General features: G+C 38.4%; 1 protein-coding gene across 1 annotated transcript in view; it reads left to right on the top strand.

Moving 5' to 3' along the window:
* Nucleotides 1-19,781, top strand: part of ADCY8 (adenylate cyclase 8) — a 128,019-nt gene that overhangs the window by 86,223 nt on the left and 22,015 nt on the right. Inside the window, exons 9-13 of the mRNA XM_074577834.1 lie at nucleotides 6,027-6,127; nucleotides 11,141-11,342; nucleotides 14,674-14,763; nucleotides 16,103-16,275; nucleotides 19,190-19,271. Of these exons, the coding sequence (XP_074433935.1) occupies nucleotides 6,027-6,127; nucleotides 11,141-11,342; nucleotides 14,674-14,763; nucleotides 16,103-16,275; nucleotides 19,190-19,271 (648 nt within the window). The remainder of the gene's footprint in view (nucleotides 1-6,026; nucleotides 6,128-11,140; nucleotides 11,343-14,673; nucleotides 14,764-16,102; nucleotides 16,276-19,189; nucleotides 19,272-19,781) is intronic.

Raw genomic sequence — 19,781 nt, 5'->3', positions numbered from 1 at the left:
CAACCGCAAGTCTGTGATACGATGTACACTTAGGCTGAAAAGAAAGAAAAATAATGGGGAACTGCAAGCATGGAGGCCCACTTCTCCATCGTCATTTTAACCTCCACCGAAAAACATTTTTTTTTACCTGGCTTATGGGAGACCAGTCCTCAGGTGGTATCAGTGGTGAGAGCTTAACAAAAACCACTGGAGAAGAAAAATTCTGCTTGAAATATATATAAGTCCTTATTTCACAAACAATCCTGCAGAGGGAAAAAGAAAGGTTCATTTAAAAAAAAAAAAGAAAATATTCAATTTCCCGAAGAGAATATTTATGACACTGAGACATAAGGTAGAATCCCCAAAGCAGAATTTGCCACTACTGCTGCAACAGAAGATATGAAGATATATCTTTCAGCGCAGTCATCATGTAAAGCTGACAGGGATGCAGCAGAAGTGAAATCCAAGATTTCTGACATTCTGTGAATTACCACCGAAAGGCCCAAAAATCATGAGTAATCTTTAATCTTTTCAAGGCACAAGGTCAAAAGATAAGGTAAAAAAGTCTAGACAAAATAGCATTTAATGTAGAAGATGGGGGATGGTATATTAGAAATTTTGTTGTGCAAAAGAGAAAACAACCTGGTCACAAACAACTTGCTGAATGAGCAAGCTAGTCAATAGTTCACCTAGTCTTACATTACTATTTAATAAAAATGAGGTTTCAACATGGGCTGGAGTAAAGGAACACTGCCCAGAATCAGATCCTGTATTCAGAATATAAATTTTCTTGTCTTTTTAGACTTCACAACTGGCAGCCACAAGAAAAATCTGTACAGAAAGCGTAGATTTTCATTTAAATGCAATTTAAGCAAGAAGGAAAAAAAACCCAAAACAACCATGCTCTAATCCATCATGTTACATAGGCCAGATTTTAAATATCGATAATGTTTTGAATTGCACCTGGATGACAAAAAATCTATTTAAAAGCAAATATTTTGAGAATTTTTAATACATTTTCTTCTCAGTATGACATTTCCAATGCCAACCTGTAATGCAATGCTTAGAAACTGGTGCTTTCATTCAGTATTTCCTTTAGGTGCTGGTCTCAACCAGTAAGCACAGGCAATACAAACACAAAATCCTTCCTTTAGGCAGACTAAATCTTTCTAAATCAGGCTAGGGTTTAGCATTACAGTGTAGTTTAGTTTTAAAAACTATCAGCACTGTTTTACGCGGTCTGGTTCATCCACCTCCAACAGTTGGGGAGTTGCTGGCCAGCAACCTCCTCGCTTGTGTTCAGGGTGCTGGGGCACCAAAGGGTGGGCACATAAAAAGATCAGGAGTGCACCAGAATGCAAAGGGATGATGTGGATTAAGGAAAGATGAATCACAGCATCCTTTTCATTAGAGGAAGGGGCAATGTCTCGTGGGAAATGTCCCTTCCCTCCTTTTTTGCCTGTGCAGTTATCTACAAGTTCATCCCAGTAGCCTTAGCGTTAAACTATAGTCTACAGGCAGTCATGAAAAAAACAGACAGTCATGAAAAAAATAGTGCGTGAACTGCTACAGAAAGTAACTATTTCCTCCATATTATCTTATATTACTGTCACTTTCTCCCTTCTTCCTGCTCATTTAGGAAACAAAACAAAACAAACTCAGATTTAAATTGGAGTCTCACAAAGCTATTTCAGAAGCCTTTTCTCTCTGCCCTCCCCACCCCTAACCTTCCAGTCTGGAATTACGCTTTTTTCTAGTCATTAACATTTTGCAACTGCTTACATGACCTTCTACATCAGCATCTTGAGCTGCTCCCTGCAGCGTTGCTGAGCAAGTAGAGAGCGTATGTCTATGGCCCTCCCATCTCACACTGCCGTTCTCATTTGCTGACACTCACCTTCTTTTCAGACCAGGGGCAGCTTCAATTCAGAGGCAGCTCTGAACTAAAGTAGCTTCTCCTGTGTAAAATCTTGTGCCCTCACAATTAGCCATCACACATTCAGACATCACACATTCAGACAGCGCTGGCGTCTGCCTAATACTTATTTATTTTACCTGTAAGTACTTCTCTCCTCAGACTTTACGGTTATTGAGTAGGCAGAACAACCAGTACCCATAGCTGAGATCCTGATCAAGAAGTGTTACATTAACCTTGCTCAATAAGAATTGTGTTAGTGCTCTGTACCTCAAACCACAGAGGAGCGAGCAACCATGTGAACAGTAAACTGTATTTCTTTCTCCTGCGTTAGTAACAGGACTACCACGCCGTCAGATCATAAATCTTTTGGGGTGACTGGAATAGATCTGAAATGTTATGCTGGACTTCTGTTTAAACAGGCTAGGTTGTTTTGGGGTTGTTTTTTTCATTGTAAAACAATTGCAGACAGTAGATTTATGCTAGCAATGAAAGTGCTGTTTTGCTTCCTTTAAGGTTTCAAAAGATAAAAATAAATTTTTTTTCTGGAATCAGCATGCGCAAAACTACCATGGGAGCTAGCACAGCTCCTGGTTTACAGTGGTTTAGAAGACTGGTATATCACAGCAGTTTAAGCCATCTGTACATCTTCCCAGTGCTCTCTTTTCTCATTGCTCTGTGTCCTTCTTGGTGATAGAATAAATGTAGATCCCACAGCAAGGAGTAACGGTTACATTAATGAATGGGTTATATCCCTGATGCACTACATATATCTGCACATGAATTTTGTAATTTTTCATTTTTCAGAGAATTTGTGCAGGATCCCCACCTGGTATATTTTATAGATTCTTTACCCAAATGGACTAGTCATTACTAATCTGTATTTCACTCATTAGTACTTGATATCTCATTTAGAGATTCATTCACTCTCAATTTTGCTAGAGGTTATTTTCACAAATAAGGTATAGGCAGATAGAGCAAAAGACTCATCACAGGAGAGGACTTCTAATGATAGCATGAAAATACACTAAGGGTTTCCAAAAACGGAATTGCTTATAAGAAAAATCTGATACTACTTTAGATGATTTCCAATAATTAAAAGATATCATTATGATGCTCTGCCTTAATAGCAGTGACTCGGAAATATCAGTACCATATACTTTCATATAGGATAAATCATAGTAACGGGGCCAGAAATTTTACATGCTGGTAGGGTTTTTGCTAAGGAAATTTTCCAATGTAAAGATTTGGATAAAGATATTCTAAGTCTTCCTGCATATTTGTACTGGGATCATAAATCAGACTGGGCTTAGAGGTGAAGCGTCTACATGTTTTCTGTGAGGTGAGGACACTGAAAATATCAAAAAGTGCTTTGAATTTCACAGTACAGATTTTCTTTGGTCAAATATTAGACCTAAATATCTGAGTTTCTCTGTTTCAGAATTTCTGATGGGTGAGATAAATAGAAATTAAATGAGTAGGAAACAAATTTTGCCCTTCTCGCATGCTGTATCCTTGCAAACATGAGCCTCACCTCTTTCCTTCAACCCAGAAAATTCCAATGGCGAGAAGGTCTGTAAGAAACTCTTGGCAAACTCTGTGCATGTTCAGCATTTTCTTTTCTGTCATTGGCCAACAACTGGATCTGTGACGACTATTTGGTCTTCTCAGGAGTTCATCTACCTCTTCTCCTTCCTTGGGCTTCCTGATACATCTTCTGTCCCTCCCCTGTACTGCAGAAGCTTTCCCAATGGCACAAACACAATTGCTCTGAAGAAAAAAAAACACGGTCTCCCTTTTCATCCATAAGGTCCTCTCTGAGTTCAAGAGCAGCAGCGAGACCAAAAACCGTCCTCCCCAGCGCCCAAACACCTTGTCTAGGGGAACATGGAAAGCCTGTTGTATTACCAGTACTCCCTTTCAAAGACCCTTGGGAAAGAGAGGAGAGGTGAGAAATAAGCAGCATGACTTGGCAGTGGAAACTTGGCCTTTCCTACGCAAGCTCAGTTTCAGCTAGCTGGCTGGGCTGGCTGGTAGATAAACAGTTCCCTCCCAACAGCGGAGGCAGATGGGACCCATGGGAAGGAGGGTGAGCCTTCGCTATGCCATGAGCAAGTCATGCCAGTGCAGGTAGCAGCTAAGGTTTTCATGGCAGAGTCGGGCACATCACGATTCTTCCTACCACTCTTCATGGCTCTAGTCAGCTACGTGCCTCCCCATACTTATGGAAGTGCCTTGAGGCTTAGTCCGTCCTTCAGTTAGTTCTCCAAGTCATTAAGGGGTAGCTTTCTTCGGAAGTGCTACATTTATCATTAATGTTTGTGCTGCCTCAGAGATGCTAACAATTTCTCCTCACAACATTGTTACTGATTAGACCACAACATTCATCCTTTTGACATAATGCTCAACACAGCAGGCAATTCCATGTTTGTGTTTCATTCAATTAGCTTTCTATAATTTCCCCAAGGAACAGTTATGGGATTTCATGTTATATTTTAAGGAACATACATACCTTTCTTTTCCCTTTGGTTCTCTTAGTGCTGCAACAAAAAAAACCAACCAACCAACCAACCAAACAAACAAACAAAAAACCCCTGGTCTATTATTTAAGCGGACTGATGCAGTTCTGTTTTCCCACACATGAAATCAGGGTCACTGCCTCTGTGCTTCCAGCAGCAAAATTAAGCTGAGTTGCCTGTAACCACCATCAAAAATCATGTCAAAGTGATATTGCTTCTGCCAACAGCAGGCACAGGATATAATCCAGCAGAGGAGGAGTCAAAATGAGGCACACCAACAAATAAGCCCCCTCTCTTACTCACAACAAATGGGAGCAGGGAAGAGAGAAGCTTTTTCCCCATTTCAGGAGCCTGAGACTCTTTTGACCAGACGTTTATAGCTGAGATGAAGTCCCAACCAAAAGTCCGTATAGTGAATATCATCTAAGTCTAGATAGGATCTTCCTTCAAAAGCAGATTACATATAAAATGCGGTTCATAGTTGACCTCTCTCAAAGTATGTTCCTGATACATTTCTTAATTGGTTTTAATTTTTCTCTATGATAATGCTCTCTAGGCATTTATAACTGCAGTTTGCCTTATTTCTGAATTGTTGGAGAAAGAGTCTGATATCTGATATCTCTTTGACTTTGATTTCCTTTTGTCTGGACATGTAATTCTCAGTGCTTTCAAAACTGCAAGAGATTAAATAAAATGGAGTTGTTGTTCAGAGGAGAAAAAATTACCGGGGCAAGCATCTGTGGGATTTTTTACTAGGTGAACAAAATTTAGGGGCATGAGTATAGGATAAAAAGATTTACAAAAATATGTCTATGGACCAATATTCATCTGCTGTAAACAATTGGAGTTTAATTGAATTAGCAGTGATAAATACCAGCTGAGGACTTGGGTAATTTTTAACTGACTTACTGTGATTCACCAATGTATCCGTTACTCCTTTTCTTGGTAACTCTATAAAAGGGGAACCGCTAGTATTATCAATGGTTTGATATGCTGGAGAAAAATACTTTTGCAATAAATCATCATCATAATAATAATACACCTCAAATTGTCTTTTACGTAATATCTTTATTTTCTCCTTGGAGAATGCCCATATTGCCAAGTGTCTGCACAGTCTCTGGGTAAGTTAGGACACAGAGATCATGACCCACATCCCAAATAATCACAGAATGTCCCAAACTACATATTTTTCTTCAAAAAGAAAAGTAAAAAAGAAAACATAATGGCCTCAATTTGGCAAGTGTGGAGACACCTCCATGATGTCATGCACGCAGAGTTGCAAGTGACTTCAGTGTTTGCCTTCAGGTGAGGAAATCCATGGTTCCTTTTGTTATGCTATTAAGTATTTAGTATTCCAGTCAGCAGCACAAGCCCTTAGTACCTACCTGAGGACTTTTAAAGCAAATAATTACAGAGTTTTTCTCTCTTGGTTTAAGTATTTTACCAGCTTATTAATGATTTATTTGTTGTGTTTCATTTTTAAAAACAAATTCAGGTTTATTGATTTATTAGCTCTTCCTGATAATTTCCCCGAAGTCTCCTATATGTATCAGTCTTTATTAAACTACTGCCTGGGTTAACAGCTAATTTACTCTTCTTTGTTTCTATTCTAGTATTCTCAAATGCGGGATGAAGTATTCAAATCAAACTTGGTGTGCGCATTTATTGTTCTTGTATTTATCACCGCTATCCAAAGCTTACTTCCTTCTTCCAGGTAAATACAGAAATATATTTCTATATATCTGAAGGTGCTCTTGGGGAAACAGCGGGATAACATTTCTAGGACTGACATGGAATGAACCAGTAAAATCTGCTTGTTCCCCAAAACTGTTCATAAATATTTCTTCCTTTTTTCCCAATATTAACTACTTTTGTATCATGTTATCTGCAGCTACATGTTTTCACGTAAGGCAGCAGCATCTACTGACATTACGTTATGTTTTTAAGCAGAAGCCCTGCTGAGATAAATGGGAAGTTTGGGTTACAAAAGTTTGACATGATGTGGCCTGCTGCTTCCAGTGTTGAAGTAAAACATGATCCAGACTCATAACAGTGCCTCTTTGCTAAGTGACTGGGAATCAGGGATTGTTTTGGTTTTGTTTCTTACGTGCTACCTAAGAAAATTGTACTTTTGTGCTTCGTTGCTGATGATACGTATTATCCCACTGGGGAAAGCAATCTTGTGCCACTATAAGCAGCAAGGAGATGATCTGGTAGATCTTTTTTCACTGCTGCTTTTATTTGGGGCTGACCAAGCAACAACTTCCTATGAAGGAGACGAAAACGTGACATAGCTGAGACCTGTGCGTCCACATTTTCCACACAAACTCATCAATTGGCATTTTTGTCTACTATTTAATAGCGATAACACAAGAGTGAGAAGACAAGGAGTGAGAACATCAGTTTTCTAGCATCATAGCAGAGACAGCAGAATATGACTGCCACTAAAACATGCCTATGGTCCCATTTGGCCTTTGCCAGAGCAAGTGCTAAAATAGAAGTGCTCAGACAAAAATAATTCTCAGGTGGTTTCTAACACTCAGATGAACCTTAACTTATGGCTACCTGTAGAATAACCTTGAAAATACACTATGCATATAAGAAATAAGAGATTCATTGTGTTACAGTAATGCAGCGATATTTCTTGAATCATCTCTGGAAGACCTGTTTCACCATGTTTATGTTTAAGAACGCCAAAATGGTGGTGAGATGCAGGCAGGCAACTGCACTCTGCAACAGTGGTGTCCCATGTATTATGTAGTTCTCAGCTGGGAAAGTACCCAGAGTAGTACCTGACCTTCCCCTTCCTTATGTCCTATATTGTTCTAATACTAGTAAGTTTGTTTGTTTTTTTAAAGATCTTCTCCCAAAACACATTCAAAATTTGTCACTTATGGTAGCTGTTATTTTTATTTTTTTCTTAGTATGTACAAGAAGATTTATGGATCTTATTAATGGAACCTGTTTTCCAAAAAAATTTCTGCTGCTATATCAATCACTGCTATACCAGAAAAAAAAAATGACATTTTTTCTACCTACACAGATTCATCTCTGCTAATTCTTGCGAGGGTGTCTAGTGCTGTTGGAATTAAAGGAGAAGGAGTCACATAACCACATTTCCTGCAGCTGTCTCACTTGTTTTCCCATCTTGCACAGTAGTCTTGTGCTATTCCCTGCACTTCAGAAATGCTTTCTGGACCTTTCTGTCACTGAATGTTAAAGAGGCTGTAAATACAAATAGGTTCAAATAAAGACTATATAAATTCCTGCAAGATAAGATCAGCAGAGTTTTTTTAAACAGAAATATGAGACCTTGGCCTCAAGAATGCCCTTAAAGGCTGATTGCTGAAACCTGGGAAGATATTTAAGGATAGGATATTTACCACTATCCCTTTTGTGAGAGAAGATTTGTAGCAACATGGGTGTTTTATGGCAGTTCTTATGTTCTTTCAGGAGCTGAAGATCACTGTCAAAATTCAAGAAGGCAAATTTTAGTCTCAATTTTTCAAGTTCTAATACTCTGCTTCAAAAAATGTGTTTCAGTCTTAAAAAAGCATGCCAGTTAAATGAGTGGAGGTCAACAGATGAGCAACCCTAAAATAACAGGACGAGAGGGTTTGAGTCAGAAGGTTTCAATAAGCTTAAACATATTGAATGAGGAAATAATCTGGAAGTTCAAATTTCCAAAGTTCCAGATCTAAAAACAATTCAAGGTATGAGCACATGAACAAGTGATCACAAAGTTAGGCAGAATTTGGATTCAGAGAGTCTTGGAGATAGCTGCATGCTCATCTGCTGTATCTCTAGTAGATATCAGAGAAGTAAACTACCATGGTGGAAAAGCATGGACATCATTTCCATGAAACAACTAACAAACTGTAATTCACACTCCTTGTGGTAATTTACTCATTTCCTAACAACACACTTAAGTGTCTTTCAATGCATGCTTCAGACCTTTGTTGAACAAGGATGGCATTTTATATTTGCTTAAATATTTGAATATTTTTCTAAGCTGAATCTTTTGGGGATTTCTGGAAATTCAGTGAAAGAAAACATTATTTAAATCATCATAAAACATATCTTACTAAGGATCTTCAGGGAGTTTCCCAGATAGGTTGCCTTAGTCTGTGTCATCTTTCTATTATTGCATCTACCGCATATGGGAGTTTCAGAATTTTATCTCAGTTTATATCTGTCTCACGCAGGATAAACGTTTGATCCATTCATACTTTCCCTGACAGGACAGGCACATCACTGCATTTAAAAATCTTTGCAATAATTTTCATTCTTTGAAATATCGAGTTGGGGAAATTACTCTAAGTGACATAAATTAATGCCATATTTCTGCTGTAATTATCCTCTATGAAGCCATTATGTTACATTGCCAACCTTGCAGTGATTCATCTTCTCCATCTGAGAGGCTTGGGAGTTTAATTCATTTCCTGCAATGAACTTTCTATATGCTCACACAGGCAATAGATCATACTAGAGTAGACTGTTGAACTACTCTTATTTCTGTCAGTTTTTCACTGTGTTATTCTTGTGAGGGAGGAAAAATAGATTTCAAACTGTTGTTCATTTAAACATCTGCATCTTCTGTTTTATGTAAGTTTTCCTTCAGGCTCAACTCTTGATTTGCGACTGTACATAAAGAGGGAAGGCAAAAGATCCATTTCAAACTTCACTTGACTTTGACAGTAGGGAAACCCCTAGAAAAAAAGGCATTTGGTTTTGAATCTCTTCTTGAATGAAGAGGGGATCCAACACAGGTGTCCCAGTTCTGGGGAAGTCCATGAACAGAAGAGTATTATGGCTGTTGCTATTCCTCTAACCTTGCCTGTGTCTTCTGCTGTACTTGATCCTATCAGCATGCTGCCAACAAAATCTTAACACAGATACTGGATTGATCCTCTAGGACGTCATAAATATGCAGACTTCAGTTTTGTTTTTATCTCAAGCAGGCTTAGACAAGAGAGAAACACATCAATGTTCAACCGAACAGCTATAGTGGAAGAATTCTTGTTGCCTATATATTTATTATTAACAAATACAAGACCATGGTTTCTCAGGCACCTAAACAGGTTATGCTGCATTTTGGATTGAAATCCCAAACTTAAGTTCCTAAATGCTCCCTTTATAGTATCTGAATTCAGTAGCACTGGGTCTTGCATGTAGAGTTTGGCAGGCCAAAATAAGAACTCATGTTTAGTGTCCTCAGGTCTGACCTCTTGAGGCTTGACCCCAATCTTTTTGAAAGCCTTAATTTGGTTTCATTGGGAGCTGGGTCAGGCTAGGTCTGCAGAATTGGTAGGCTACATCCGCATATATAGACTGTCTATATTTATCTGAGATATAGATAGAAACTATCAGTTCCAAAGAGGATCTCAGTCATTTGGCTTTGGAAAGCAAGAAGGCTATTGCAGAATACTGCACTTAGAAGTGCAGAAGTTTCCCTGGAGCACCCTGATAGTCCTCTTTCAAAGCTTTTTTTCTGTGAGACATTATGATTTAATCACTGCAGTGTACTGGCACATATACAACTACTTTACTAGAAATTTTAATTACTTAATTCAAAGCCTCAAGTTTAATCATTCGCTTGATAGCAAAAAGACAAGGGAAAGTAGAGTGAGGAAGCGAGAGGTTTCCAGGAGCAATGGAGTTACTTTTAGTTCGCATGTGTTTGATTTCTGGGAAAAGAGACACAGAAGGACAATGACTGGCACAAACAGGGACAAAAACACTTGACTTGTGAAGTGCTGAGTGCTTTCTTCTCAGCAAAGTAAAACAATTTACCACATTTCCCAACCACATCAGTTACTTGGTTGACTTCAGGTCCCGGATTTAAGCAAGAAAAGGGCATAAATTTAGAAAAATATAATGAAAGTTTGACCAGAAGAAATTACGAGGTTTAATGGTCTATTCAAAGCAACTGAACTATCTATTCTGTGTATGCATTTAGCAATACTTGATTAAGGATCACATTTGTAAGAATGAAGTTTGTAGGGTAAGCCAAACAACATGTTTAGTTAAACTTGTAGATCATAGAAAACATTTTCATATGCTGTATATTTTAAAGGACTTCCATGAAAACGGTAGATTAGTTCTTTTACTTTTTCAGAAACCAATGAGATTCTTAGCTACAGAGGACCCACTAATAATTAAAATGAGTGGAATCCTGCATTTCTGTTATTATTATATCCTGGCTTACTCCAGAAAACAGGCTGCGTTATTGTACTCACTTTAGGGTCTATGACCCTCAGTACAGCATGAGTTTAAGAAAGACACCTGTGTTGGGCAGTATACAAAATAACACTCTACTACACTGCCACCAAACTAGTCTACTAGAGCAGGAACCAGCTCATACGTAAGTCGTATCAAGATCTTAGAGGCTGAATAGGTTTGTTCTGAAAGAAACTTAAGGGACAACTGAGTCCCACAAGAAAGGACATTCCTGCCACTCAAACTCTATATAGACAAGAGGCACTGCCAATGATTTCCCTGGCTTGTTTCTTCAACGCAGTTTCTCAGCAAGAAACCATGTGAAGCAAGGGCAGAGCTATGGAACATGAACAGATCTTTGCTTCCTCTGGTTTTTTTTTCCTAGGCCAATTGTGTCAGATTTATGACAACTGATTTTTCCTAGTCTTAACTGTTTACACGTTTATTTTTATTAGCAGTGGTATTGTGTTGAGGTTTAATGACGGGTTCTCTTTTTCTTATTTCCCAGGGTGATACCAATGGTCATCCAGTTTTCTATTCTGATCATGTTGCACTCCGCTCTTGTGCTAATCACTACGGCAGAGGATTACAAATGTTTACCCTTAATGCTCCGGAAAACCTGCTGCTGGATTAATGAGACCTACCTGGCCAGAAATGTCATTATATTTGCATCCATTCTGATTAATTTTCTTGGAGCTATCATCAATATTGTAAGCTTATAGGTTAACCAGGGAATATTATACAGGAAAAGATGATTTATGAATTATTAAGCCTGCTACAGGACTTGCTAACTAATGTGTTTATAAGCCAGCTATGATTTAAATATAAAAGGCAAAGTACCACAGCTTCAGGGAATTCAATCTGTTGCTTAAACTATGTATTTCTGAAATATCTAATTATTTCTCCCTCGTGAGTACCATCTATTTTTAAAACCCTTTTGCTACTTTCTCTTCAATATATCTATCCTTTGAGGACCATTTGTAATTTTCTGACATGCTGATATACTTTCTTAAAGACTGTCAATCCAAGTAATGCTTATAGATATTAAATTCCTCATCTGCCATTAATTAGACTACTAAAAAAATGAGAAGTGTCAACCAAACCCGGAAATACCTTCAAAGAAAGCACGAAGCAGGTCAAGCTGAGCCAGTAACCGTAGCATGTAAAAAGAAATTATAAAGCGTAAATTCTGAACGTATCTTGCCTTTCTCATTTAGCAGTTTGACAAACCCCTTCAGCCCAGATTCACCTTAGCTCAAGTACCAAACTATGGGCATAGTCACTCTCAGGTTTCTCTGTCAGTGCAGGCAGGCAGTGCAGAAAAACAGGCATCCACAAAGATTTCTTTTGATCATACTGGTCTCAATAAAAAGATCTTTCTCTCTCCACTGCCCGCATAGGGAGTTTACTCTGATTTCCCTCCTAATTTACACATCTCCACTAAGACTCTAAAGTGTGACAAATCTAGAGCAAAGTTTATCAGCATATCTGTGAGGAAAAGGTATATACCAAGCTTTGCTTAGTAGCTGTGATTAAATAAAGATATTGGTAATTGAATACTGTGGGCCTAGCTCTATACAATATCACAGGATAAAAGAGTGGGGTCTTGTATGCAAATACAATAGAGCTCTGAGTATCTGGATGTCTTCAGAAATATGCGACAGCTTTGCATGGATTAGGCGAATTATCATGTCAGACAACCTGGCAGGTGTTGAAGCCTGAGCCAAGAAGAAGGTAAATATCTCACTGATAGATTAAAAGTAAAATTTTAATCACTCTCTGCTCTTGTAGGGCACCTTTTGATAGCAGTGCTCTTCATCTGAACTTTATTCTTTGTAAAGATTTATTTTTTCTAGATGACACCAGGAAAGCATTTAGTCACAGTAATAACAATAGCAACTATAACAACACAACAGCAACAATAATTATCCTGTAATAATTAATAATAATTATGATTGTATCATTGGAGTAAGTATGCTGAAGTCTGATACTTCAAGGGTTTGCCTCATCTTTTGCTAACAGATATGAGATTTTATTATGTTCTATTGATGTCATTCTTTCATGGCTGAATTCAGGTTGCCAATATAAGAGGACTCAGCATCTGTCTGGGTTTTTTATTAATACCATGCAGTCACTGATAGGAGAGTTAGTCAGAGAAGGAAGAATGTAGCTACTGATTGCTGTCCTTACAGAGAAAATACAAATATGGTAAATGACAAGAAGTTCAATAGGGCTGAAAACTTCCTGAAGATAGGGACAGTGGTACATTACAGTATATATCACTGTGGTGTGTTGTAGAATTTAGAGTTTTTTAACTCATGTTTGATAAATATCTGTCAGGAAAGATTTTGTTAGAATTAATCTTGCTTTTGAAACAAGACGATCCCTAATGGGCTATCCATACCCAATTTGCTATGGATATGACGATAACAAGATTTTCCTCTGACATTGTGGATTATTTTTTAAGATTGTGTCCACTGCAATCTTGTGGGGTGGCTAATCCAAAAGATGTCAAGGGAAATGTAATTCTTTTTGCTGTCATACCAGTGGGTTTCTATAAAGCAGTAAACAGTTATATTTATTGTCATATATTTAGAATGGCAATGACTTGAGTCACCAAGTCCTGACCTCTGCAGGAAATCACAACATTCATGTAGCCTTATTATTTCATATGTCAAAATTCTGCCATAATAATAGTTTGCTCAGGAGGGACCTGCATGCATTTAAGAACAGGTAATGCAGCTCAGCCTTGCAGCTTTATGCATCCACTGAGTTCAAATGCTCCCAGTTGGAGTGGACTAAGACTCGGATGCTTTCTGGTAAAAGCCATAAGGCTTTGGCCTCACCCGGGGGGCAAATGAGTCTTGTGGTTCTTTACATCAAGTACATGCTTATTGTTATGAAATTAGAATAAAGTTTCTGATCCTGAAGGTCTTTTTAAAAGATACCCAGAGTGGTTCTCAGGGCACTCTGCCATGCAGAGGCGTGCTGTACACTTCATAAACTTTCAGAAGGTACCACCAACTAACTCTCTGTTGTCACGGAGGACTGCACTGTACAGACGACTTGGATAATGTTGCTGCATTGCAGAGATGACTGAATTGCTGAAAGAACAAACAAGAGAGTTCCAAGTTCAAAATTCATTAGAATTTAATTATAAGAAATTGTGCCTCATTAAACAAACTCTCTAACTCTGTTGGAAAGACAGACGGGGGAACTAGCTTGAACATACCAGGTTGATGAAATGACCTAGTATAAACATACAGATTGGATTAATATACGTAACAGGAGACTCCATCTGCTTTAACTGTCAAAATATGAAACCATTAAGGATTTTTTTCCCTGTGTTCTAAGAGCATGATGTATTGCAACTCCACACTGCTGTTATGTTTATATTTAATACAATTGGTTTGAAATACCATTAAAGTGAATGCAGGTCATAACAGCAAAAGGCAGTATTACATTCTCAAAACCATTGCATCATGAATGAATTTTCATTCCCTTCCATTCTAGGCATCACAGTTGCAGTGCTGGGACCACATTATCTTCCGGCACAAGCCAATTCTTCATGATGCCATGGGATTTTGTCCCACATCTAGAAGGATAACACTGTCCATAGCAATGTAGCAGAAAAAAAACCTGCTTGTAAACAAGTGCATACATACAACCTGATTTTATGCTCCCAATTTAATGATTTTCTCTGCAGTTTATAGCTAAGTAGTTTGGGAGGATAGTTCTTAAGAGTCCAATATCAGTCCTCTGAAACTCCTGGAGAAGCTCATCTCTCCCCTTTGGCAACAAGAGAGTATAGGAAGGCTACTCAGGTGCTGAATGTTTGTAGCATGAATAGCTCCTCCCTTTCCATTTCATCTTAACAGTATGTCTTTTTACTGTCTATTTAGTCCTTGGTGCCAGTTAGGGACCCAGCACAGAGAGCAGCAGGTCAGCCAGTTCCACCCCTGAACCCAGCCAGACAGCCACACGAGCACTTAGTCCCCAGTGCACACAATATAGCCCTGATTTTGTTTTCTTTCTTCACAGCTATGGTGTGATTTTGACAAACCGGTAGCCCTGAAGAACCAGACGTTCAATTCATCTGCATCTTTTACAGACATCTGTTCCTATCCTGAGGTATTTCTGAGGGTACTTTTGAATCTGAGGCACAGACCCATAAAGGTTACCTCTACCTAGAATCTGTGTAGAACCTGTGTACTGATGGTGGAGTCAGGTGCCTCAACAGCACTGTGAAGCTGAACCTTTGTGTCTATCCATATGCTGATAGAAAAAGCAGAGGCGGGTTACAGAAGGAATTAATCTTATGGTCCAATGGGGCATTACAACCAAGTTTCAACCTTTGAACTTCATACAGAACCTTTATGCTGGAAACACATCCAGCAATGATTCAATGAGCCTAGTGCAATAAAGCACGCTACTTTATTTGTATGAAGCTAATGGAGATGAATTCTTACATAGCAAAACCAGCAGTCATTCTGCTGTAGTTATTTTAAATTTGCAGTTGGAGCAAAAAAAGTCCTGTCTGTGACGAGCAAGTAGGCAAGAAACTCAATGGATTGGTCATGCGTAGATAAAAGAAGTGTGTTGCTTAGAAAGTCATATGGCAGTGTCATGATACTGCCAGCACTATGCTGTAAATCGCAGGGATGCAGACTTTCCTCCAGAGGAACTGTACTAGAGAAAAACTGTACTCAGAAAAAATGAATGCTATCTCTCCTAAAGCTGTATGTTAGGAGTTAAATTAAACTACATTTGGGCTGTGCGTGTTGATGTTTGCTATTTTAAATCTGAACAGCTCATGGCCATGATTGTCTCTGTATATCCAGTATCAGCTGTATGGATTGCATTTGACAGATGACTAATCATTGAGAAAAATGAGACAATGAAGAGATTAGAAAATGAGATATGAATAAAACTTCCAGGCATCACATTTTAACTAAGCTCGGCCAGCAATATTAAAAATAAAAAAAAATTAAAAGTAGAAAACCACCCAAACCTGTGGTTTTATCTTCTCTTGGGAAAAGGGTTAAAGCAGGAATATGATTTTCCCATCCTGCTTAATGTGGGTCTTGTGGAAGTTCAGAATCCAAAGAAATATAAATTATTTTCTCTCAGTTGACTTTTCATTAGCAAACTACTACAACTCTCCTTTTCCTCTTTTCACTATACAAGATTCCCTTTCCCTTCTAATACAATGAAAATGCCATAAAGGCTCAGAGGAGGATTTCTGCTAGCATGAAGGTGCCATGAAAAAGTAGAGAATTTGTAATTTCACACTCTGTTTTAGCAAAGCCATTATTTTTGAAATGCCCTGTACCCTAAGACTTAGTTGAGCACTCAAATCCAGAGCAATTTTTTTTTATACTTCTGATCACTTGATCATTTATGTAGATATTTATGGAGTGAATACGTAGTCACTGATCACCAGAAGTAACCACTGCTGTTTTCTGTTCAGTATTTTGTCTTCACTGGTGTGCTGGCAATGGTGACTTGTGCCGTCTTTCTTCGTCTCAACTCTGTGCTGAAGCTGGCAGTACTTCTCATCATGATTGCGATCTATTCTCTGCTGACTGAGACCATTTATGCTTCCCTTTTTCTGCAATATGACAACTTTAATCACAATGGAGAGTAAGTGTTCACAGCCCCCTTTAGGAACTGCTTTTTAATAAGGTAATGGGTGAAGTCTTGCCAGAATATACGCATATTGGAGAGCACCATAGTTAAGTATGGAATGACAGTTGCAAGAGGCAATGACTAATCCAAAAAGATTTATAATGTGATTCTTTCTTAGGCGTTTTTATTTAAATCTTCATTTTATGAGGACATTTAAATATTGATCAAGATTCATCTTTTGTGTCTCCCATAGCCTATCCTTGTTGCTAAAAAAATGCATTATAGTGCATATACATTGGTTGCTTCTATTCTTGAAAACTGCAGAGTCCTCATTGAAACTCTCACCTCAATTTAAGAAAACAGGAGCAAACAATTGATTTTTTAGGGGCAGGAGTTTAACTGTATGAATTTCAAACTATAACACGTAGTTGTAAAAGATATAAGGAATACAAGGATGATTCCATTTTGTAGGAGGGCATTTGAAGGACAGAATCCTCCTCCCAGGCTTCCTTCACAGCAAGAGGAGTTGAAGAGGAGGACAGAACTACAGTAATTTGCAGAGTCAGAGGTGCATGGAGTGTTGCAATAACTGAAACTAGAGCAAAAGTGATTTAGCTCATTCAGAAAAACACTTCTTCAGTCTTTGATACTTGACCAATTTAGTACTGCAGTTGCTTGTGCTTGTAAGCGCGTGCCAGATCCTCAGAATGACAGAAAAGCATGGATATGCAGTACAATTAGTTCTCACAAAAGCCACATCTTTACACATAGTAAGGCTTTGCACGCGTATCTTTCCTTGCTAGCTTCCTACAGTAGCAAGGTACTAAAGATTTAGGATGAAATTCCTTTTTCCAATGCTAGTTACACTGCTACAGAGTAATAATGTGACATACAACATACTCACAGCACAGCCCAGCAAATATGGCAAATGGCAGTAAGCAATACATTGGTTAAGTAACTAGAAGTAGAAATCACGATCATTGTCTTTAATTTTTGTCACTAATTGGGCATGGCAAAGAAAGACTCTCCCTTGTGTGAAAAACTTAGAGAATTCAGAGTAGTTTCTATTCCCTGTGTCAATGAAACTCTCCAGTGACTTTTGTCACAGAAGAGTAAGAAAGAGGTGGGAATACCCTCTAGAATAGCCAACAGGCCAGGACATAGAGAACTCAGCTGAGATGCTCCACGCTCACGACAAGAACGTGAACTTCAGGTCTGACATTAGGAAGCATGAGGTTCAAGTCTGTGTGCCTAGAAACTTATCTATTCTCTAAGTTATACCAATTAGTTGAATAAGAGGGTTTGCAACTCCTTACAAAACTCATCTAGTTCATTTATTTGTGGCTATTGCTGCATTACCACGATACACAATAACAGATGAGTTCATAAGTAAGACCTTTAAGGCTTTTGCCCTTAGCCAGTGTACAAGGGGTCCTTCTCAATGAAACCTTTGGGAGGTTGTGTTTCTGACGGCTTCAAAATAGGAAACATTTTAATTCCAAAATATTTGCAGATGACAAAGATGTTTCCTGCCTGTCTTTTGCTCTATGCCGATGACTCATCGCATAGTGGCACATTTCCTCACAGAAAACTCTTCATTAGACCCATAAACTCAGTTCAGTTAGCTCTGTCACAAGAAAGTTTCCTTTTGGTTTAGTGCCCATAAAGCTCTGCTATTTCTCTTTCTAATTTCTCTGTCATAGAAGTCCTCCTCTGACAAATATCACCTGACAGTTTTTTCAGAATTACTGCAGAAAATGCATTCCAGGTCTGGACTTTGCTTTATTCTTAGATCTCAAGATAGACAGAAGAGTGTCCCAAAGTCTCTTCCAACTTCTGCTTCTTGTTTACTCCTTTATTAACTTTTTTCATAACTTCAAGCTTTAGGCACTTCTTAACCATTTCCTCAGCTTTCCTCATCTCCCTTCACCAAAATAATTGCTATGTATCTATGTTTGATTCACTTCCAAATTTAGTTCTTTCTCCCTTTTGTTTTACTATAGGATTGGCCCTACCATTTCCCCAACCTCTTCATTTATGTCTTTTTTCCTGGGAAACACGCCTTTTTTAAAATGTCCCGATATTACAGAGATACTCACTTTCTTCAGTTTTGTCATCTTTCCACATAACTGTAATTTCTCTTGAGAATCGAAACCCCCTTTAACTGCTCTGGACCCCTTTCACCTTATTTTCTCACATTTTCTTCAGGATCCATACACAGCACCTCAGCAATTTCATACAGCAGATTTCATGCAGCCAGTATCTTCTTGGATCATTTTCTTTGCTTTCCTACTGTCTGCAAGCGTTTCTTTCACTTGCCATGTCATAGGCAGACACTTCTCTGCTCTCCTCTCAGTAAAACCAGTCCTAATTACTGTTTTCCCCCTTTGATCCATGCCCTTTCCTTAACTCACCTGTCATCTTCTCCGAACCTTCCTCACAATGTGGGAATGTTTAACTTTCAGCACCTGCCTTGGGGTCCATCTTTTATCTCTAGGCCCATTCACTGGGCTTTTACTTTCACAATCTGGAAGTTTCCCTTTCCCAGCTCCAGCCTCAACGTTTTCCCATCCAGATCCCAACTCCTGTACTCCGCAGGGCCTGTGGTGTTCATGGCTGTTGATCAAGCTCCCAGGAAAAGAGACTGACTGACACAGGGTTTGCATACCACATTTGAAAGAGAAAGATCATCACCTTCTGTGTACCTACTGTAGACTAAAATTTAGTTATTTAATACATTTGTCCCTGAACTGTGAGCACTCTAATTACAATCCTGTTCTCCTGAATGAATTATTGATAAGTTAAATTTTCAAATACAGGGTATTTTTAAACAACAAAGAGTACCAGGGTGCATTATGAAATGAAATTTCTGAATAACTACAACACTGACAAATCAATAACTGTCTTTTACTTTGGATTTTTTTTCCAGCACAGACTTCCTGGGTACAAAGGAGGCATCTTTACTACTGATGGCAATGTTCCTGTTAGCAGTATTTTATCATGGTCAACAGGTAATGCAAACATTTGCTTTAACCGTTCCCTGTATCACTTGCTATTGCATGATGTGACAATAATTACTTTCAAAATATCAACTGCCTTTTATCCACTTGAGCGTATGACCTTTAACAATTTAATAAACCATATGCAGAATCTGATTAAAAAAAGCCCACATCTGACACTGCCTAGCATTCTTAAAGAACATGTGCAATATTATATTCAGCAATACACAGGTTATATTGCATTTTCTAATAGAAATTGAAGGAACAAACAGGAATTTAATCTTAGGTACATGTACGATTCTAGCAGCATCTGACTGCTTCAGTGCACTTGAGTAGGCATAAAACCAAAATGAAGAAAGGGAATAGCAAACAGTAAATAATAAAACTCCCATGAAATAGCTTAGTATGTTCATAGAGGAAAAACTCCAGGCTTGAGGAAATGATGAAAATTTGTGGTTAAACATCAACACTAACTTCTTTGGGTCACAGACCACTTGCAAGAATCCTTTCACATGGACCAAG

The sequence above is a fragment of the Larus michahellis genome, chromosome 2, assembly GCF_964199755.1.
Source record: "Larus michahellis chromosome 2, bLarMic1.1, whole genome shotgun sequence".
Taxonomy (NCBI): domain Eukaryota; kingdom Metazoa; phylum Chordata; class Aves; order Charadriiformes; family Laridae; genus Larus; species Larus michahellis.
Note: the sequence above shows the minus strand (reverse complement) of the source record. Positions and strands in the feature narration are given on the sequence as shown.